Genomic DNA, 21,274 nt, shown 5'->3' on the forward strand with positions numbered 1-21,274 from the left:
TCATACCAAATCGGGATAAATGCAATCCACAAGGTCTGATCCTCTGTGAAAACAAAAGAAGAATCTCTTTTCCAAAGTATCATATCCTTAGATCCAAACTCCGAAATCACACCCTCATGATATCCGTTCTGGTTCCATTTGGCAGCCCATATAATGAAATGTCTCTCTGTATTTAGCTCCTTCACAGTCCAAAATTTTAAAGAAAACACAATGTACATAATCCAGACTCTCTGTGAATTTTCCATTTTTACGCGGCTTATTTTTACTCTATCACTTTACTTTATTCTGTCTCTTTAAAGACTTTACCTTTTTTTTTAAACCATTAACTTTATTCTCTATATTCTTTTTCTTTTCTCTCCCAAGCCTACGTACATTCATCCAACAGTGTGACTCATTTGGTGGTCTGAATCTGTCCTATTGTGAATCTGCAATTTTTTACTATCCAGGAGCACTTTTGATTTGCGCCTTTAAATCATTAGGCGCTTAAGAATCTAAGCTGTGACATTCCTAGGTTAACTCTTTGCTTTTTGAGCATATATCTTTGACCTGAAGTAACTCTGTAGACCAGGCTGTCTTTGAACTCTCAGAGATCTGCCTGTCTCTGCCTCCCAGGCATTCGGGATTAAAGGTGTACACTACTACACCTTGAACTCACAGAGATCTGTTTGTCTCTGCCTTCTAGGCACTGGGATTAAAGGCGTGTGCTACCACACACAACAACTCTCTTCCTTTTTTTATGTTTTTTACTTTAAGAACTTCAACTTTTAGTCTGCATATATTTTTAACACAATTTAAACCATTCAGAAATTTTCTCTGTCTTTGAATCTCTCTTTACTGTATATCTCTCTTTTTCTGACCACACGAGTCTTTAATTTACCAAGCAATATCAGTAGGATTAAAGGCGTGGCTTTGCAGGCTGGATCCAGTCCATTCCTTAGCTTTCCAGCCTCGTGGCGGATATACAGGCTGTAGCCATGTTTACTGCAACAACTGTATGGCACTTCAAGGTCCCTGCCAGCAAGTGAGCTACAACAGACAACACTCAAGTCCTCTCTTGGTAGCCGGCCCTCCTGCCTCAAACAGTCAGAGTTTGCCCTGGCAGGATGGCCCAGAAAGCCAGCATTTTTAAACGGCGCAGCTTTTTTCCTGCTATGGCTGAAAACCGAAAAGCATGCGTTCAGCTTTTTATCAACACCGTTTAAGTGTTTCGTGGCAGGAACTCTTAATGAGCTGCATGGTTTTGCAGCTAAAGCTGAGTCAGGAAGCCTCTCTTAGATGAGGTGCTTTCTTGCCTCTAGCAGGAAGAGTAGAACCGAGAAATTGCTGCTACCAAGAAACCAGGCACAATGCTTTCATTTTGTTCTATAATTATTTCCCAAGCTGTCTCAGGCTTTATGTGGAAGCAGTTGTCCACGTGGGCGCCATATGAAGTAATAAGGGCAGCGGGGCTGCGTTCCCAGAACCCCGGCCGCCTGCTCGGCTAGCTTATGCCCCAAAATAATTACACGGACACTGTATTCTTTTAATCACTGCTTGGCCCATTCTCTTCTAGGCTAATTCTCACATATTAATTTAACCCATTTCTAATCATCTGTGTATGGCACCCCAAGGTGCGCTTACCGGGGAGATTCTAGTCTAGTCCATCCTGGGTCGGAGCTTCATCCCGGGAGCGGGGCATGGCATCTCTCTCTCAGGCGTCTGCTCCCGAGAGAGCTGTGGAGTCTCTGACCTCACTTCCTCTTCCTCCCAGTGTTCTGTCCTGTTTTCTCCTCCCACCTATCCTCTAACCAATAAAATGGGCCAGGGCAGTGCCTTTATTAGCCAATGACCTTCCTCCATCACACACAGACAGAATATTGTATACATAATAAATAAATAAATAAAAATAAAGCTCTGAAGAAACAAACACCAGCCGGTAGAGTCAGGATGAGACAGGAGATGTGGGACAAGAACAAACTACATACACCATGGAATTTCCCTTCCTATCTCACATGAGGATCAAGGGGAAGGGCTCAGATGTGCCCACTACTGGCAAAGGGAGGTAGGAAGCAAAAATTTTGGTTAAGGAAGAAGTAGGGAGTCAGGCAGTGGTGGCGCACACCTTTAATTCCAGCACTCAGGAGGCAGAGGCAGGTGAATCTCTGGCCTATAGAGCAAGTTCTGGAACAGCTTGAGCTACACAGAGAAGCCACTTCTGCCAAAAAACAAAAACAAAAAACACCCCCCCCCAATTAGTAAAATCGCATTCTGGTTTTTAAAGCCATATTTGACATTTGAATCTGTAGGGGACTAGAAGAGACCTAACAGCGGCTAGTTAGCCGAGGCTGTCTATTCATAGATAGCAAAAGGCCCTTTTGAAAGCGTTCTAGACTCTCTGACCTGTTCTAGCTCTTTTAGACTGTTCTAGTTCTTCTAGACTATTCTAGAGTCTAGAAGTGCTTACTGCTTACAAATCTGAGAAACAGGGTTGAAATAAGATTAAAAAAACATTTTGAGTTAAGAAAAAAAATAGGGCCGGGTGGTGGTGGCGCACGCCTTTAATCCCAGCACTCGGGAGGCAGAGGCAGGCAGATCTCTGTGAGTTCGAGACCAGCCTGGTCTACAAGAGCTAGTTCCAGGACAGGCTCCAAAACCACAGAGAAACCCTGTCTTGAAAAACCAAAAAAAAAAAAAAAAAAAAGAAAAGAAAAGAAGAAAAAAAATAGGACTTCATTGGAAACATGTGAGCTGACATGAAATGCCTTGGGGATTTGTGAACAGGGGCCATAAGATCAAAGATTCCCAGCAAGTGACAAGCAATTCTCGCATGCTTGAAGAGGAGCATGGAGCAAAGAAAGTCTGGCCTACCCCAATGGCAGGATTGAGCACAAAAGCTTCCTGTTTCTCTTGCATCTTCTGCATCTGCTCTGCTACTGGCCGGAATGTTGATCTCCAGTCTTCAATGGGGTCATTTCTGAGGTCCAGAGAAACACGGAAGAGGAAGGACTGCCTGTGAGGATCTGAAGGAAAGGCCTTAGCTGGCAGTTCAGCTCAGTGAGGGAGTGGGGTCAGAGGTCAGCTACTTCACAGAGAAATATTTGGAGCATCTGGGGTGGGGTGTCCCTGAACTCCAAGGATTGGGTTAATAATACCTCCAGCAATGAAGCCAACATTCAAGTTTAAAGTTCCAGCCAGAAGTCAAGGGTCAACACTATCACCTTATATTCCATCTTAGACTCCTTTGAAACCCTTCCCATCCTTTGAATACATCTAGAATCTCCCCGAGGAGTGAACCCCTGCTACCTGATGGAGGAATGCTGGTCCCTAGTGAGATATAAAGTCACGCTATTAACTGTAGCATCTGTTGGTGACTAATCAGGAACAAAGCAATGTGTTAAGGAGACAAGAGAGCTAGTACAGTCTATGTGCTTAGCTACAGACTGTGGAATCTCGAAAGCGTGAGGGTCTTCTGAAGTGGGGGATGATTTGCGATTTGCTCAATGTGGCATGGCCTCAAAGACTGAGCCCACCCTGCACACAGCATCCCTGGTTGTACCTTATCACATCTGACAAGAATCCATCCCTTTTCAAACTGTTTCTTTTATTGTGTGTATATGTGTGTGTAGTGTGGGGTGTGTGTTGGGGTGTGGGGATGTGGAGGGGTGTATGTTCATGTATATGTAGGCACTTGTGTGCAGCTTTACACACACCTGTGTGATGTGGGAGTGTCATATATCAATCTGTTGATTTCATTGGTTAAGCAATAAAGAAACTGCTTGGCCCTGATAGGTTAATACATGGGTGGGAGGAGTAAACAGAACAGAATGCTGGGAGGAAGAGGAAGTGAGCTCAGAGAGACGCCATGCTCCCCTCTCCCGGACAGAGGCGAGTGCTCTGCTCTCTGAGGCACACACGATGAAGCTCCAACCCAGGATGGACATAGGCTAGAATCCTTCCCGGTAAGACCCGTGCTACACAAGTTTTTTAGAGATGGGTTGATCGGGATATCAGAATTAGCCAGTAAGGGCTAGAGCTAATGGGCCAAGCAGTGTTTAAATGAATACAATTTGTGTGTTGTTATTTCGGGGCATAAGCTAGCCAGGCAGCCGGGGTGCTGGGGACGCAGCCCCGCCGCTCCTATTACTACACCTGTGTGTGGAGGTCAGAGTTCAACCTTAACTACCTTCTCCAATTATTCTCCATCTTAATTTTTTGTTTTTGTTTTGTTTTGCTTTTTTGAGACAGGGTTACTTTGTGTTGCTTTGGAGCCTGCTCTGGACCTCGCTCTGTAGACCAGGCTGGCCTCGAACTCACAGAGATCCACCTGCTTCTACCTTCCAAGTGCTGGGATTAAAGGTATGTGCCACCACCGCCTGGCTCCATCTTATCTTTTTTTTTGAGACAAGGTCACTCACTAGACTAGACCTACAAGCCAGCACAGCCAGGAATCCTCCTGCCTCTGCTTCCCTGGCACAGGGATGGCAGGCACACAATAACCCCTTCTGGAACGATTTTACAGATTTTTCTCCTGTGTGAATCCTGAGGCAGACAAGATTCCTCTATTTTATACCCTTTGTGTAAAGTACCTTCTATTGCTGCCCTCAAGTTCATTTCTAACACTTCCTAGAGACCCTAGAGAGAGGAGACCTAAGGAGGGAATAGAGAAAGCACCAACATTGTGCAATAAAAATTAGGATTCCCAGACTTCATTGAACATCAACACCCCGGGATGAGGGGCGAAGAGAATTATGTTTTGCAGTAAACATCCAGTTCTGGACACCACACCTACCCAGAGGTTCAGCCTCAGCAGGTATGCACAGAGCCCTAAACTGTATTTTTTAAAGCTTCAGAGACAGCTCTGAAGATGAGCCAAGACAGGGAGCCACCGCTTTAAGGAACAACTGGAAGAGCTCCACGCCTACATTGTTTGAAATTCTTCATTTCACTTAGTCACAGGGCCTGAAATTAGCACCCGCTGCTGCAGATATATTTTGGGTGAAGAGTCCTCCATGAAAAGGATCCGGGTTAAGAGTATCACAAACTCATTTACACCTTAGTACGAGTCACACTACAAGCCTGGAATCTGGGACTGGGAAGAGAAAGAACCAGGCTCTCCCACTGCAGACCCCCATGGACAGGAAGCCCTCAGGGCCATCAGGTGATCCAATCCAATGGCTTATTCAGTAGAATTGCCCAAACTTGGCTGTGCATTGGAATCAATCACCAAGGACAGTTTAACCAAACAGATATGTCATGGCATTACCCTAAATCAATAAAGAATGACATCTGCACTGTATTGGTTAGCCACATGGAGTATCAGATCAGATCAAGTGGCCATTTGGATAGGACAGCCTGGGCTACATAGCAAAATCTTGACCTCTCCCTCCCCACCCCAAAGAAGGTGGTTCTGCAGCACAGGGCTTCAAGTGGGAGGAGAGGCCAATATGAGCAGTCAGAGAGGAGCAGAAACATGCCTGGATTGATGAAAGAAAGAGCTTGAGACAAAGGAGATGGAAAGAGGAGTGCGTGACCACTGGGGACCCACTGCTACGCTGAAAAGATGCTTGGGGGTCACCCCAGATGGAAGCATAGACTTTTGGGGTATACATGTTCCTGACCCTGTTTTTTCCTTCTAGCTCTTGTCTTTTTTACCTCTTCAATTCCTGCTCTAAATCTGTGGTTTATATAGCTTTTGCTTTTTTGGTTTGTTTTTTTCTTTTGTTTTTTGGTTTTTTTTGGGGGGGTGGTGTTTGTTTGTCTGTTTGTTTTGACACAGAGTTTCTATGTGTAGCCCTGGCTGTCCTGGAACTCCCTCTGTAGTCCAGGTTGGCCTCAAACTCAGAGATGCACCTGCTTCTGCCTCCTGAGTGCTGGGATTAAAGGAATGGGCCACCATTTTGTAAGTGCCTTCCACCCTTTCTGAAACAGGAGAGACCATTTAAAATGGAGCAGCCAACAACTTCAAAAGCTTAGGGATCACTGCATATTTACTTTTACATTCTGAGACTTGGCAAGCAAGACCATAGATCCATCTTCTTGCTGATGATACTCTGGACTATTGACAGAGATTTCTGTCCCCCTCTCCTGACCCCATCCCACAGCCATTCAGCCCCAAAGAAACACACAGAGGTTTGCATTAATTATAAACTGTTTGTCCTAGTAGTCCAGGCTTCTTATTAACTAATTCTTACATCCTACATCTTAACCCACACTACTTGTCTGTGTTAGCCACGTGGCTTGGTACCTTTATCAGTGAGGCATGTCCCTTTGACACGTCCCTTCCCCAGGTTCCCCCAAGGCCTTGCCAGTCCCAGAAGAAGCCTCACTTGGCCATGCTCACCGGATTGAAGCCAACCAGGACTGGCAAGAAGACTGCTGTGTTATCCGTGCAATAGTCCATCTGGCCTGCCACAAAGGGTGCCTGGTGGTAGCAAGAGAGGCAAGCACAATGAAGGGAACGGCTCTGAGTGTTCCCCAAGGTCCACAAGGAACCTGCCCCAGCAGGCTTGCTAGAAATACTAAAGCCTCAGCCAAGACTCGCTGAATCCAAATTTGATGTGGGGAAGCATACGCCTTACAAGTACCCCAAAAGTTGCAGAACTATCCTTTCTCTGGGCTATGATTTCCTTGTATAGTCCAGGCTGGCCTTGAACACACAATCATCCTTCTGCCCCTCCCTCCCGAGTGCTGGGGTTACAAGCAAGAATCGCCCAGCTAGGGCTACTTTTTTCTTATGTTCCTCCACAGAAATCTTCCAGATGGTGAAGTTCAGAAATGACTGATCACAGTTGTAATGGCAATGGCCTCCTTTAGGTCAACGTCCTGTTGAGGTCATCGTCCAACAGCTGGGATCTAACGCTCTGCACTCTGAACTCTTAGAATCAAAACTGTTGTGGGGTTGACAGGAAATCAAACCCGATGTTTCTCATACAAAACATCCTGAGAATCTTGTTAAAATGCAGACTGACCCTTCTGTAGCCTACGATCTAACAAGTCCCCCTTGAGGCTGATGGTGGGATGAAACCAGAAGCCAGACTCTTCTTTGAAGGCTCAGACAGTAAACACTTCAGGCTCTGTGGGCCCTATGATCTCTGTCCAACTACTTAAGCCTAGCACAAAAGAGGCCATGAATTCTAAGTAAACACAAAGACTGTGTGCCAGTAAAATGATCCACAATTTCAGGCGGCTGGCTATGCTGACTGCCAGCAATGCTTGCTGACTCCTGGACTAGTCTGTCCATCTTGGCTCAATACACAGTTATTCTGAGATAGAATTCCTTCCCTCTCTTTTCATATTCATAAAAATAGATCAAATCGGTGAAAATTGAAATAAAATTCCTTGCGTAGGTTTTCTTTTTTCTATACTTTTTTTAAATATTTATTTATTATGTATACAATAATCTGTGTGTCTGCCTGCAGGCCAGAAGAGGGCGCCAGATCTCTCTACAGATGGTTGTGAGCCACCATGTGGTTGCTGGGAATTGAACTCAGGACCTTTGGAAGAGCAGGCAATGCTCTTAACCTCTGAGCCATCTCTCCAGCCCCCTTGCGTAGGTTTTCTATTTCCTGGTACCCACCTCAACATTCTCCTTTCCTTTCTGGTCCCACCCCTTCCTCATAAAGTCGCCCCAACAGCCTGCATTCATACTTACAGAGAGTCCAACAGAAATGCCTATGACAATGACTCTTCTTCCCAGCAGCCACCTAGGAATGGAGGAGGTGTGAGTTAGGATGACAGGGAGCAGGGGGTCTCCTGGAGGAGGTATGAGTTAGGGTGATGGGCAGCAGGGAGTCTCCTGGAGGAGGTGTGAGTTAGGGTGACAGGGAGCAGGGGTTCTCCTGGAGGAGGTGTGAGTTAGGGTGACGAGGAACAGGGGGTCTCCTGGAGGAGGTGTGAGTTAGGGTGACGGGGGGGGGGGAACGGGGGTCTCCTGGAGGAGGTGTGAGTTAGGGTGACGGGGAGCAGGGGGTCTCCTGGAGGAGGTGTGAGTTAGGATGACGGGGAGCAGGGGTTCTCCTGGAGGAGGTGTGAATTAGAGCTACAGGGAGTGAGGAGGACACCAGGGTACAAATCTGTTGCGTGAGAAAAATCAGGACCAGAGGAGGGGCCAGGCCTTGGTTGAGGCTGGGGGTTTTCTAACCCTATGAAAAGGGGCCTCTCTAGTTGAGTAGTATTGGAAAAGACAGACCTTCTTCAGCTCATCAATCCCGTGTAGAGCACTGTCTTCTGTCCTTTCCTGAGAGGCCACGATAGACCTAAGGACGCAGACACAATCAAGGTCAGTGGCGCTGGTCAAGAAGCAGAACCCTATAGCTCGTTAGGAAGGGGCACATGGAGAGAACAGAACAGAGAAAAGTTACTATTGAAAGGGCACCTACTGTTTAGCAGGGACCAAGGTAGATATACCACGGAGTTAAAAAAAACAAAACAAACAACAACAACAACAAAACAAAAACAAACCTCAAATACCTACAAGGCCAGGTAGGTAATAAAAGTCTGTAAAGGAATATAAGATATAAGGCAATGTGGAATGGTGGAGACTGAGGTAGGTTCAATATAATCTTTGACTAAACTCATTCAAATGCAGTTTCTAAAAAAAATAAAATAAAATTGAGGCCACATGCGCAGGTCACTTACCTGTTGCCGCCTGCAATGAGGAATGTGTAAAGAGGCTTTTGTCCCAGGCCTTTCATCAGGTGGTTAAAAGAGACCTGGCCAGGAGGAGAGAGGGTAGGAAGAAGGAATGAGAGAGAGGATGCGCTGTGGAGTCTCAGTTTATAGAGGACTGGGGATGCAAAATGGTCTTTTTAGACCAATACTTGTCCCTAACTTATTTGCAATCTGCCACTTAAAGATGCAGCTTGATTAGTGCTGCGTGCGATGTGGGAATGCTAGGCAGAGGAGGGCCGAGATCTAGTGAGGTCAGAGAAACCGGACTTGCTCCCGGGTTCAGCTTTTGGAAAGGAGGTGGGGAGAGAATATATCTGCGGAGAGAACTTACCTCTAATGAGCTTTATGGTTCTGGGTGATGTCCCCAGAAGGAAAGGAGAAAACAGGGAATTAGCATACTCACAGACACGAGGAATGCCATGCGGCCAGAGGTTCTTCCTCCACTCAGTACTACCAGGCCTCCATCTGGCACCCTGAGGAAGGAAAGAGGCCCAGGTCAGGAAGAATCATACTTTCCTTTCTCCTTTGTCAATGACAGAGGAAGACAGAACTCCTCAATCTTCTCTTCATCATAAAACTGAGCAGGACATAGGCTGTGTGAGGTAGCAAAAAAGAACAATGATTTGGAGAAAGAACTCCTCTTGGCTCGCCTCTCAGACTAAGCTATTCATTAAAATTCTTACTTATTCCAGCAGGGACTTGAGAGCAGTTCTGTCAATTAAATAAAAATAAACAACCAAAGCAGACGCATCCAGCTGTTATTAGCTGGGTACATTCAAGCTAGCTACTGTGAACATCCGTTCTTTGTTTTCTGATCTGAGAAGAGAAAATCTAAAAAAAAGACAATAATGCCAGCGTCACAGATTTCTGTGCAGGCACTGAGTGAGTAAAAGCGCATTGCCAGGGATGGAGAGGTGGCTCAGCGATTAAGACACTGGCTGCCCTTCCAGAGGAACCAGGTTTGATCGCCAGTACCCACATGGCAGCCTCCAGATACCGGCAGCTCAAGTTCCTGATGACCCAACACTTTCTTTGGCCTTCCATGGGCACCAGGTACTCATGTAGTACACAGACATACATACAGGCAAAACAACCATCCTCGTTTAAAAAATAATAACAATAGTAATAATTTTTAAAAGAAAATGTATGCTGGATGGTGGTGGTGCATGCCTTTAATCCCAGCCCTTGGGAGGCAGAGGCAGGCAGAGCTCTGTGAGTTCAAGGCCAGACTGTGAAACTCTGTGAGTTTCAGGACAGTCTGGGCTACACAGAGAAGCCCTGTCTTGAAAAACCAAAAACAAAGCAAAATTAGAAAATGTATTGCTGATGATAAAGTATTCATCTAGCAATTATCATAACTACTATTGATGACCAAGATAATAATAAACATCCAAAGGGAAGACCAAGATAATAAAGAGTTCAGATTTATAAAAATCAGAAACGGAGACCCAAGAAAGAAGACATTAGAGGGAACAGCAGTGTCTGGATGGGAAGCAGGCGAAGAGTTAGTACCTTCAAGACCTCCTGGATTTTTCCAGCCACTTGCAACATGGTGGTCAGAATTGACTCACTGTACAGTCACTGTGGAGAGTGGACAGGAATCAGTAGGAAGAAATGGGAGCTAGGAGGGGAGCATGCGATGGCTCTGTGGAGCCAAGCCTGATGATCTGAGTTCGTTCCTGTGACCCACATGATAAAAGAACAGACTGATTCCCAAAAGTTGTCCTCTGGCCTCCATACATTTCCCCATGGAATAAATCCTCCCACCTCACAAAATAAATGCATAAATAAACAAAAAATGGGGGATGAGAACAAAAGGAAAGAAACAGAGGACAGTGGATTGGAATGGAGGAGGGGGCTCAGGATTTCCAAAATTAGAAACCGTAGTCCGGGAGGGTAGAAGTTGAGATGTGGTTGGCTTAGCATCTCTTTGGCAGTGTCTGAGGTTTGACTGTAGGTCACCTGGTAGGTGGACACTATTTGCCCCTCCTCCTGGAAGAAAGATCTCAGCATCACACTGCCCCAGCAGCTGAACAATTTTCTCTGCATCTGCTTTGTCCAAGTTCCGGGTCAGGGGATTGGACTTCTCTGTGATTGGCACAGCTGCTTCATACCCTGACAACTAGAGAGAAGGGGGCACAAAGTCAGGAACAGGAAGCCTTATGCTTGCTGGGCTGGAGGCAGGAGTGGAAGTAGGCACAGTATCTGGCTTGGATTCACATACTTCACACATACACACACACATACACACACACACGCGCGCGTGCCATTCACATACCAAGAACTTAGTCTTCATGTGACATTCTGAGCCCATTAGGGACGATAGGAAAAGGATGTCTATCATGGGAGGTGTGCCTTTGATTCCAGTATTTGCACAGTGGCAGCAGGGGGATCAGGAGTTTAAGGCTATCCTCAGATACGTAGCAGTTTGAGGCCGGCTTGGGCTATTCCCTATCTTAAAAAGCCAAAAAAGAAGAGGAGGAAGAGGAAAGGAGCAGAAGACCACGCTTGAAACCAGTCCAAATCAGAACTGTTCTAGGAATCAGTGCAGAAGGCTGAAATTGAGAAAGGGCCTCACCTCCCATTCGCCAGGCTCAGGGGTCTCAATCACATGCTGATACCGTTTCGTGCCTCACATGGCCCTGTACTGCAGACACTCCGTCCTTCCTGCCTCTGCAGTCACACAAACCTCTCTGGTGACAATAGCTTTGCTTCCAGCTGCAGGGTCTTATCTGAGCCGTGGAGATGATTAACCTGCGGGCTCTGTGTCTCTGAGCACCACCTCTGCACTCCTCTCTTCAACACCCGCTCCTGTCACTAGTTCCCAGCCCTCCGTGGGAGCTCCCGAGGGTCCTCTTTGCACACCCTCTGTCTTGCCAGCTTCTGCTTTGCTCTTGAACAAGAGGACCAGAAGGGCATTGTGCTTGCCCTTCAGACACAGGACCCTCTGGAAGGCTGGGAGCCTGGATGGGCAGAACAACACCCAGGTCAGAGCAAAGAGAACTCTGGGGCACAAATACCTCTGAAGGCCAGAGATCAGGGTCAGTAGAAGTCAGAGAACCAGGGCCATGGCTTGATCACATGTCAGCATGCAGCCTTTCTATGCCCCACTGGCCCATTTTATCCTCTCCTTGCAGAAAGAAAAGCAACAGAAGCTGCTGGGCCCCAGGTGTACATGCACTGAACTGGATATCACAGAGGAAAACTCACGGAAATAGAAATACTGTAAGAAGAATGAAAACCAAAAAACCTGCCCTAAATACAGCCAGTCTCTTTCCCCCAAATGGTAGGCATCCCCGGATACGTGGACACTTAGGGTCATTGCTGACAGCCTTGTGTTTAGATGGGCTCAGAGGAGTGGTCAGTTGTTTAGTATTACACAGATTTCACACTCAGCTAAACTATGAAATAATTTAAGGACTTACATGCTTCCTGAATGAATTTTGCAACAACTAGCAAGTTGGCGCAAAGGAACAGCACTTCATACACTAGCAGAGGCTTTTAAAGGCCTTTGTCCAGCATTGTCACATTTGATAGTCTAAGCTCTGTTCCAGGATTCTATGCTTTACAGGTGAGAAACCTGAGGCGCAGGTTAATGGATTTCTCTAAAACCGAATGAATTACTCACACACACACACACACACACACACACACACGAGAGAGAGAGAGAGAGAGAGAGAGAGATCTGTTTTTTAATTGTTCCTATATGCCCAGCATTTTTTTTAAGTCATCTCCAGCTCTTCTAAAGGAAGGCACACCGAAGATGCTCAATAAATATTTGCTGAAAAAAAAAATGAAAGAATGAATAAGAAAGCGAATGGAATCCAATCAGATCATGAATGGGAAAGAGACTTAAAGGCTGACGCAGTCTCCAAGAGATTGTTAAAACAATTATCATCTCCACCACTGTCTCCTCTCCTCTCAGCCTCTCAGCCCCCTCCTGCTTTCGGAGATGAAATGCCTCCTCTTAACTTGGCTAATTTCATGCCGGGAAGGAGGGGCTCTTTCAGGTGCCCTAGACCCTCGCATCTGCACCTGTCCGGGTACCCCAGTCTGTTCATCTACTAGAGCCGGGAGGATGAAGAAATAGGGGCCCAGCAGGCCGCCATTGGGAGGGTCGTGGGAGGAGCCCCGAGAGAACAAGGCTGGCGGGTAGGTAATGGGGGGGGGGGGGGGCAGGATGACGGCGACGAGAACCCTAGCGGGGCGGGGCGGACCCACGCGCCCCAGTCGGGCTGCAGCGGAGCGCGCGTGGCCAGCTCTGCAGAAGGAGGCGGCTGGCTGGCCCGGACGGTCACATCCCGCTGCAGGGGACCAGCCTCGGCCGCCGCACTGTCCTCTGCACTGGGGACGCAGGCCAGCTGCCAGGCTTCGTCGGCAACGCCCCCTGCTCAGAGACAGACTACCCGTGGCCCTCGGGAACGCTGGGGGCCCCGCAGACCCGCGGCCCGCGGCCACTCCGCCTCTGCCCTCTCTGCCCGCAGCTCGGCTGGCGCTGCCCGCCTAGGCGGGCCCGCGTCGGGATGGGGTAGGGCCAGCGCCAGTCCGGCGATGGGCCGCCCCCTGGGCACCGAACAACCCCCCGAGGCCTGACCGACCACGAGGACCCGGCAGGTGGGTGTGGGCTGATCCGACTGCGCGGGTGGGGGCTGGGGTGGGCACCAGGGTTATGCGGAGGCGGGAAAGGAGCGGGGAAAATGGGCTATGGGCCGTGGGAAGCCTGGGAGAGCTGCTGCACCTCGCTTGCGTTCTGGACAGCTCCTGACCCTCTCAACTCCTGCCTCTTCCAGGATCCCCGCCTGGATGTTAAGCGGATGCCTCGGGCCCCTCGGCGAACTCGGTGGAAACCATGGCTTCTTTGATGCCTCTTTCCCCATATCTGAGTCCCACGGTCCTCCTGCTGGTCAGCTGTGACCTGGGCTTTGTGCGAGCAGGTGAGTGAAGAGGACGCCCGCAGTGGGGGTCCGTCAGAGCTAGTGTGGAAGTGAAACCTCTTAACCTGTCAACACCCTGGCACCCCCAGACCGACCTCCCTCTCCTGTGAATGTGACGGTCACTCATCTCAGAGCCAACTCGGCCACTGTGTCCTGGGACGTCCCAGAAGGCAACATCGTCATTGGCTACTCCATTTCCCAGCAAGTACGAATCACCCTGTTTCCCCAACCTGTGCCCTTGGTTCTCTGAACACCCCTGCACATTACTCCTTTGGAGTGCTTGGATGTTACAGAATCCCGAGTGTTAAGCCTCATGGTCAGGGACCAGGGCTAGGTTGTTCTTTCTCTACATCTTCTTGCAGCGACAGAATGGCCCTGGGCAGCGTGTAATCAGGGAGGTGAACACCACCACTAGGGCCTGTGCTCTTTGGGGCCTGGCTGAAGACAGTGACTACACCGTGCAGGTCAGGAGCATCGGCCTCCGGGGAGAGAGTCCTCCAGGGCCCCGTGTGCACTTCCGTACTCTCAAGGGTTCTGACAGGCTGCCCTCCAACAGCTCCAGCCCAGGTGAGAGCCTGTGTTAGAAGAGTCTCCAGCTTTTGAACCGGGTTTTAACCTCTCATTGACTTGCTTAACGCTAACAGCATTCTAGCTCAGATGAATAGAAAGATGATATAATTTGTTCTACTGCCAGGGACGGAAAGCAAAACAGGTGGGCAGGGGACCAGCTACAGAGACACTGCTAATGAATCCTTTGGGGGGGAAGGGCTTCCTGCTTCCTTTCACCCAAGCTCACATCACACCTGCCATGGCCTGCATGAGCAATTTCTGTGATCACTCACTGGTATCTAAACATTGCCCACCACAGGCTTCTTCCTGAGAAGGGCGATGATGGGTCCCGCTGACTCTAACCCCCAGCATCCCCCTTCTGTACATAACAGAGCTGTCCAGTGGGTCCTCTGTAACCCAGAGGATGGTTCTCTCCTTAGGAGACATCACAGTGGAGGGTCTGGATGGAGAGCGGCCATTGCAGACCGGGGAAGTGGTCATCATCGTGGTGGTGTTGCTCATGTGGGCTGGTGAGTACCGGATGGGGAGCCAGGGACTTGGGACCATGATAGTGGGAAGTGGTGAAGGTTACCCGTCGGGAGAAAAAGGAGAGAAAAGGAGTGGGGGGGAGGGGAATGGCTGGTGGAGGGAGGTAATCAGGACAAGTTTGAGGAGAAAGAGAGAAGGCTATTGCATGGCCAGGGATGACGGTTGTATGGGCCCCAGGGATTCCAGGATTTTCTAGAAGTCGTGCGGCTGTTACAGCCTCAAGGCTGTGAATGAGAGGTCAAGATCAAGGCTCAGATGGTTTGTTGTGTTTCAGCTGTGATCGGGCTATTCTGCCGTCAGTATGACATCATCAAGGACAACGACTCCAACAACAACCCCAAGGAGAAGGGGAAGGGTCCTGAACAGAGTCCTCAGGGAAGGCCAGTGGGGACAAGACAGGTGACGTGGGGACCAGTGAGTGTGAGAAGGGTGATCTGGGTGCCCAGGAGTATTCAGTGAAAAGCAGAATAGGCAGCGAAGGGGGGTGGGGCGGGAATGGGATGTCCAGAAGGCGGGAGCAGCACCTTTACCTGTCTGAAATTTGAGATTTGGGTAATCTTCTCTCATAGAAAAAGTCTCCTTCTATCAACACCATCGACGTTTGAGTGAACTGAGTGACTGAAGAACCAGAACCAGAAGAGAGATGCACTGATAATGGGGGGTGGGGTCAGGGAAGCCTAAGTTGGTGATCTCTCTGAGACTCCCACAAGGCTGTGCACTCCCAGAATCCCAGGCTGGTACCCATCCTCTTTCCACTGTGAGCAGGGCCAGAAGGTAGGTCTGTTAGAATCTGTACCCCTGGACCTGGGAGTGGATATTAAATGGAACATCTCCTATCCCCCAGGTCCAGGGGAGTCATTTATTCGACTCTATCCCAATAGGTCCCAAATGGGGCCCCATCTCACCTGCATCAGGACCATTGGCATCCACTAGCTGCCCCTACAGCTTGCCTCTGGGCCTCAGAGAGGGCTGTTTCTGTCTGTATTGCCCTCTTCCACGGAGGAAGAGGAAGCAAGCATCTGGGCCTCGAGGCAGATGCCACACTGCACTACTCCAATGTCTTCCACGGAGCCTCAGGTGCTCCCCTCTCACCTGGCAGCCCCTCCCGCTGCTGGTGATCTCACCCCTGGGACATTTTTCCAATAAAGGTTCTTGGACAAACCGGAACTGACTGTATGGTATGCTGAAGGCATCTCTACACCTTCTCAGCTCTCCAAGGGCCCCTCACGCCACCACCAACTTAAAGGAACAGACCCATTATAGGATGTTTGTGTCCGTGTTTTCGTCTAAGACGGGTGAAGAAAAGACAAGGAAAAGGTGCAGAATCTAGAAGCCTCCTTTTTTTGGCTTTGTTGAATTGTGGGGGAGGGGTGCAATGAGAAGACACAGAAGTTTTTGCACCAATGGAAACCAGGCCATGTCACCATAAAAGGGCCAGTAGATTTTCTTTCTTTTATCTTTGTCCAGGACCTTGTGCATACCAGGCAAATGCTCTACCACTGGGTTACATAACCGACCCCCTCCCCATTCTTTCAACTCCACCATTCCCTCTGGGAAAATGGTCAGAAGGACTGAGCAGGGTCATGGGGGGGCTAGTAAAAGAGCAGCTATCACGGATGTGTCCCTTGGTGCCATGTATCCTCACCCTGTGCATACCAGTGCCTCCACTCCGTTTTCTCTTTCATCTATGTCTCTGTTCGTTTAACGTTAATAATTGTAATCCATAAAGGCGTTTATATTTATACTCTGTAACATATCCAGAGCATTCTAGAAATAAAACAAAGGGGTTTGGATGCCCCTATAGAAAAAATATAATCTGGGTTCTGGGACCTATTTGTGTTATCTGTAAAAAATGGGAATTGCCCTCTACTTGTTCTTAATTTTTCAAGAGGGAGGTAGTGGTGGGGAAAGAAATATTCGTTGCCATTGGCAACCACTGTGCATGCAAAGTTTTGGGACCCAGCTTCGGTCTGGAGATCATATGCTATGCTTTTGGGGGGTATAGGACTTGCCAACCTGGGACCGTTTAGAGAGAGAAGGCCTTCTTTTCTGAATTTCAGTCAATCTGTCTGATATGCTGCAAAAACTTAGAACAAAAATTCTTGAGAGCATTCCAATCAAACAAAATAAAGACAATAGTATCTTTTCTTAGTCAATCCCCAGCCCCAGGTGTCACAGAGCTCTAAGCTAGGAGGCCAGCCCAGCTCTGTCTGCTGCACTGACCCATAAAGACATCTGGATTTCGGCAAGCAGCCTTGAACTCACCTATTACCCAATGATCAAACAGGGTGCCTTGCCTTTCCCTAGCCAGTGCTACCAAACCCCGATCATTTCCTGAGACAGCGTTACAGGTTAGAGAAGTTGAACAAAGAGACAACGAGTTGAGAAGACTTGAATCGTCTCACGGGAATTAAAAGGTTATCAGCTCTGGGTTGAATCCCGGTTCCACCGTTTATTAGCTGTTTCAACTTTGGCGTGTGACCCCCTCCTGTTGTGTAAAATGGGACTGTACCTCTGCCCACTTCAAACAGGTATATCCTTGAGCATTCACTGATACCTATCAGTATTGAGTGGCCTCGCTCAAGTCACAGAACTTTTGGCGGAGAAAGCAGAGGCTGCAGTTCTGCGAACTGGCTTTCGCTCTCGTAGAACCTGCCTTGCGCTTCTCCAGAGTTAAAGCAACTAAAGCACACTTGGCCGGTTAAAGCAAGGAGAAAAGCTGGGGTTAAAGTGATACAGGATCTAGGGGCGGGGTTGGGGAGGGTGGGGACAGACGAAGACTTGCGGGTGGGGCTTTGCGTTGAGTTTGCATGCAAGTACGGGATTGGTCGAGGATAGACTTCGACGACCTCCTCTTATGTGCCCGCCCTAGGATTCACTGCGCTTGCGCACATCCCGTTTGCACGGTCGCGAACCCACTACGTGACCTTATGACGTATGTCGCACTCACGTTGCCTGTGCGTCAGTGGCTGGCGCCTTTGCTGCTTGGCGGGTTGTCCAGGTAACCGCGGGAGTTGTCTCGGTCAGCGAGCATCGGAGACCTGTGTGCGTCATGCAGTTGAAGCACCTGAGGACCCTGCTGAGCCCTCAGGTGAGGAATCGCGTGACTCCCATTCCCCGGCCACCGGGCGTTCCAAAAGAAAAAAAGTGGGGTAACAGAAGTTTATAATGTTGAGCGCCTGCTGTGTGCAGAAGATTGTGAAAGATCTTTCAGTAGGCGACATGAATTGCTAAAGACCGCAAACTTTGATGGCACCCCATACAGCATTTGAGTGCCAGGCCCCAAGCTTAGGCTCTAGGGGTCGAGTTACGTCACAGGCTATGAGGGAGAGGCGCATATCTAGACAACGAGCATAAAACTACACAGGATGAAATAAGCGCAAGGCTGACGCTTCATTTGAATTGTGAAAGTGTGTCTCAGATTCAGAAGCGGCTGGACTCTAGGAGAGGAGCCCAAAAACATGAAGGATAGGTTTGGGAGTGAAGGGATCGGAGTTCAGGTTTAGCACTGATTTGACCAAATGGTATCTCTGGCTTTAACCCTCATCATACGTGGCCTTACTGCCATTAACTTCGTCATTTGGGAAAGAAAAGCCGTAGTTAGAGCAACTCCAAGAACCTTAGGAGAGAGTTAAGTGAAGTTCAACATACACACACACACACACACACACACACACACACACACTATAAACAGGGTTCGGTGGCGCCAAAGGCCGAAAATCCTAGCAATGGGAAGTGAAGACAAGAGGGTCACAAGCCTTGGAGCCAGAAAGTCCTGAGTTCAAATCTAGCTCGAATCAGCTGTGAGCCTCAAGTTACTGAGCTTCATAATGGATAGAGTAAGACCTGTTTGTTGGGTGTGTTTGAGAATGATGTCTGCTAACACCTCACGCTTGGCCAGTGTGAATTTTGGTGCCTCACATGTGGCTGGTGTGTGTTCTGACACCTTATACCTTAGGAGAGAGTTAAGTGAAGTTCAACACACACACATTCTTGGCTATATAGACAATTCAAGGCCAGCCTGGGCTGCATGAGACTATCTTGAAAAAAGAAAAAGAAAAATTGGGCCAGTGAGATGGTTCAGTGGATAAAGGCATTTACCACTAAGCCTGACTCCCTGAGTGAGCCCTGAGACCCACACACGGGAAGGAATGAGTCAATTCATGCAAGTTGTTCTCTGACCGCCACACAGGCACCGTTCCACCACTCACAATAAATAAATGTAAGGAGAAATTCTTTTAACTTTCTTTTTTTTTTATTTATTCTTTGTGTCTTTCACATCGTGCATCCCGATCTCACCCATTTCCCATTCCCTTGCATCCAGCCTCTGCCCCTGCAACCTCCCCCAACACACACACAAATAAAATTTAAGATAAAAAAGGAAAAACAGAAAAAAGGACGAAAGGGGAAATCTCGTCAGGGAAGCTGCAGTGTGGCACAGAGAGTCACACGGTATACTCCTTTGTCCATACATCTTTACATGTGTGGGTTCATCGCAGAGAATCATTGGTCTCGGCTACACTACCAACACTGGGGCCTCACCAGGACTCTTCCTGGACCTCCTGTTGCTGCCTTGTGTCGTGGAGGTGTAAGGGACAAATGGAAAGGGCATTATGAATTGGACAGCTGTATGAAGAATGATAGACCACAGGGAAGGACATGGAAATGGAGAGGACAGGCTAACAACACAAATAAGGCTGGCTGTGGGGGAGACAGCTCTTCATAAGCACGAGCTCTCCGGCATCCACTTGAAAGCTAGGCACACCTGTAATCGCAGTGCTCGGGAGACAGAGACAAGGGGGTCCCTAGAGCTCGCTGGCCAGATTCATGAGCCCCAGGTTCAGTGAGAGGAGAGACCCTGTCTCAAAAGAACAAGGTGAAGAGCAATTGAGGAAGACCCTTGATGTTGACCTCTGGCCTCTGCGTGCACACCCAAGCAGGCACATTGGCCCCAACATATAAAAAGAATATGCTACTTGCAGAGGATGTTGCTGAGTACTAGAGCACGTGCTTGGCATGCGTGAGCCTCTGCATGCATCCCAAGTACTACAAAAAGAAATCTGTTACCTGATCATGGTGCTGCCTACCTGTAATCGCAGAATTTGGGAGGCTTGCTGTGTGCTCAAAGCCAGCCTGACTACAGAGCCAAGACCTGCTTTTAAAACATAAGAATAATGTGTGACTTTTAGAGTTTCCTGGAGAACTAGGGTGTAGTCCTACCTCAACTAGATATGCCATGCTTTGTTGCCGCCCATGGGAGGCCTGCCCATCTCTGAATAGAAATAGAAGAGGAGTGGATTGTGTGTGTGGGTGGGGAGGAATGAATGGAAGGATAGTGAGGAGGGGAAAGTGCAATCAAGATGCAAAATAAATAAATTTAATTAATTAAAAAAAAGAATAGCCAGGCATGGTGTCTGCAAAACGAGATAGAGGACTACATAGAGAGACCCTGTCTCAATAATAGTAATAATAATAATATAATAATAATAATGGCAACAGTAAATAAAAGTATATGACAGAATTAAGTCATTAATACATATGCCACAACAGCATAAAGACAGAGTTATAGCTTGTGGAATCAAACATACATGGATTTAAATATTGCATCTGTCATCTAAAAACTGAATGTGTGACTGAGCAGCTTTCTTAATTTTCAGTGCCTCAATTTCCCCATATGTAAAATGTTAATCATAATAGCTTCTGCATCAGAGATATGAGTGAGGTACCGACTGGGTGTCAAGCAGTTATGAAAATGCCTGTTCTACTTTCCATTCCACTCAACCCCCAGGCAGTCCAGTCAGGCATGTATTCCAGAAAAACGCGTCCCCATCGATTGTGGGTCTTGGGGATGTTTGCACTGTGTGAGGAGGGCAGAAGTTGGTTAGAAGAAAGGAAAGCTGAAGGGATCGAGCCCTCACTTGGTGGTAGAACAATAAAAAGTTGTACTCCTTGCTCAGTAAACTGGTACTGCTATCTGTCATTTCCAAATACCCTAATGGAATATTTGGAAATAGAACCGTTTGGTCTCTAAAAAAAGATGATGTCATGGTGCAGCTGGGCCAGATGCCCAGGATGGACAGCCTTGAAGAAGGATGAGCAGCCAAAGCTGATGAGGTGCCTGCACCCCCTTCTAGCCGACGGTAGTGAATGGTTGGCTCATGACCATGGTGGTGGTGCCGCTATTTTCTGGTTGTAGTTTGAGGATTTGGGGGCAGTGATTCCCCTGCTGGCTCTGGACGTATTTGGGTTAGGTGTAGAAAGTAAAGGTGTTGTAAGCCAGATCTCTAGTAGCCCAAGTGGTGAATCCAACATTTGGCGTAGGAGCCAAAATTCATCTCAGGAGCCTGAAAGGACAGCTGGCGAGGGACACGCAGAGTAATTCACTGTGTGGTGATCACGTATTTTCTTTCTTTTTTTTTTTTTTAAAGTCAGGGTCTCATATAACTCAGGCTGACTTCAAACTCGCTGTGTAACTGTGGAGGACTTTGAATGTCTGACCGTCCTGTCTCCCCCTCCCAGGTGTTGGGATTGCAGGCGTGTGCCGTCTTACCTGCCATTCCCATATTCTTTTTATTTCTTTGCTTACTCTTGTG

At 48.1% G+C, this 21,274-nt stretch overlaps 3 protein-coding genes across 5 annotated transcripts in view; 2 read left to right on the forward strand and 1 right to left on the reverse strand.

Moving 5' to 3' along the window:
• Positions 1-11,287, reverse strand: part of LOC121433020 (glucokinase regulatory protein-like) — a 28,853-nt gene extending 17,566 nt beyond the window's left edge. The window contains 12 exon segments of the mRNA XM_041631251.1: positions 2,848-2,953; positions 6,306-6,400; positions 7,631-7,667; positions 7,669-7,682; positions 8,168-8,234; positions 8,617-8,690; positions 9,053-9,122; positions 9,286-9,287; positions 10,162-10,230; positions 10,612-10,647; positions 10,649-10,771; positions 11,228-11,287. Of these exon segments, the coding sequence (XP_041487185.1) occupies positions 2,848-2,953; positions 6,306-6,400; positions 7,631-7,667; positions 7,669-7,682; positions 8,168-8,234; positions 8,617-8,690; positions 9,053-9,122; positions 9,286-9,287; positions 10,162-10,230; positions 10,612-10,647; positions 10,649-10,771; positions 11,228-11,287 (753 nt within the window).
• A 1,360-nt stretch (positions 11,288-12,647) lies between these two features.
• On the forward strand, positions 12,648-16,484 carry LOC121432802 (fibronectin type III domain-containing protein 4). 3 transcript variants are annotated; one of them, XM_041630954.1, is made up of 8 exons: positions 12,648-12,801; positions 13,134-13,263; positions 13,440-13,583; positions 13,673-13,788; positions 13,946-14,150; positions 14,573-14,662; positions 14,956-15,080; positions 15,251-16,484. In XM_041630954.1, exons 3-8 carry the CDS (start codon positions 13,499-13,501, stop codon positions 15,284-15,286), a joined length of 657 nt encoding a protein of 218 aa, XP_041486888.1. In that variant the 5' UTR covers positions 12,648-12,801; positions 13,134-13,263; positions 13,440-13,498; the 3' UTR covers positions 15,287-16,484. The 3 variants fall into 3 exon arrangements, 2 of the variants coding, with proteins under 2 accessions (XP_041486888.1, XP_041486887.1); XR_005972237.1 differs by lacking the exon at positions 12,648-12,801 and having other exon boundaries at positions 12,864-13,263; positions 15,251-15,455; positions 15,563-16,484; XM_041630953.1 differs by lacking the exon at positions 12,648-12,801 and having other exon boundaries at positions 12,864-13,263.
• A 1,173-nt stretch (positions 16,485-17,657) lies between these two features.
• Positions 17,658-21,274, forward strand: part of LOC121433067 (intraflagellar transport protein 172 homolog) — a 35,199-nt gene continuing 31,582 nt past the window's right edge. Inside the window, exon 1 of the mRNA XM_041631305.1 lies at positions 17,658-17,772. Coding sequence (XP_041487239.1) covers positions 17,734-17,772 — 39 coding nt within the window. The 5' untranslated portion in view covers positions 17,658-17,733. The remainder of the gene's footprint in view (positions 17,773-21,274) is intronic.

The sequence above is a fragment of the Microtus oregoni genome, unplaced genomic scaffold (assembly GCF_018167655.1).
Source record: "Microtus oregoni isolate MIOR12 unplaced genomic scaffold, Mior012 000036F_ref0000092, whole genome shotgun sequence".
Taxonomy (NCBI): Eukaryota; Metazoa; Chordata; class Mammalia; order Rodentia; family Cricetidae; genus Microtus; species Microtus oregoni.

Bases quoted from the DNA above. Each gene is read 5' to 3' on its own strand.
- LOC121432802 (XM_041630954.1), top strand. From the start codon at position 13,499: ATGGCTTCTTTGATGCCTCTTTCCCCATATCTGAGTCCCACGGTCCTC. The intron at 14,151-14,572 runs GTGAGAGCCTGT...TTCTCTCCTTAG, and splicing joins CTCCAACAGCTCCAGCCCAG to GAGACATCACAGTGGAGGGT. The intron at 14,663-14,955 runs GTGAGTACCGGA...GTTGTGTTTCAG, and splicing joins GGTGTTGCTCATGTGGGCTG to CTGTGATCGGGCTATTCTGC.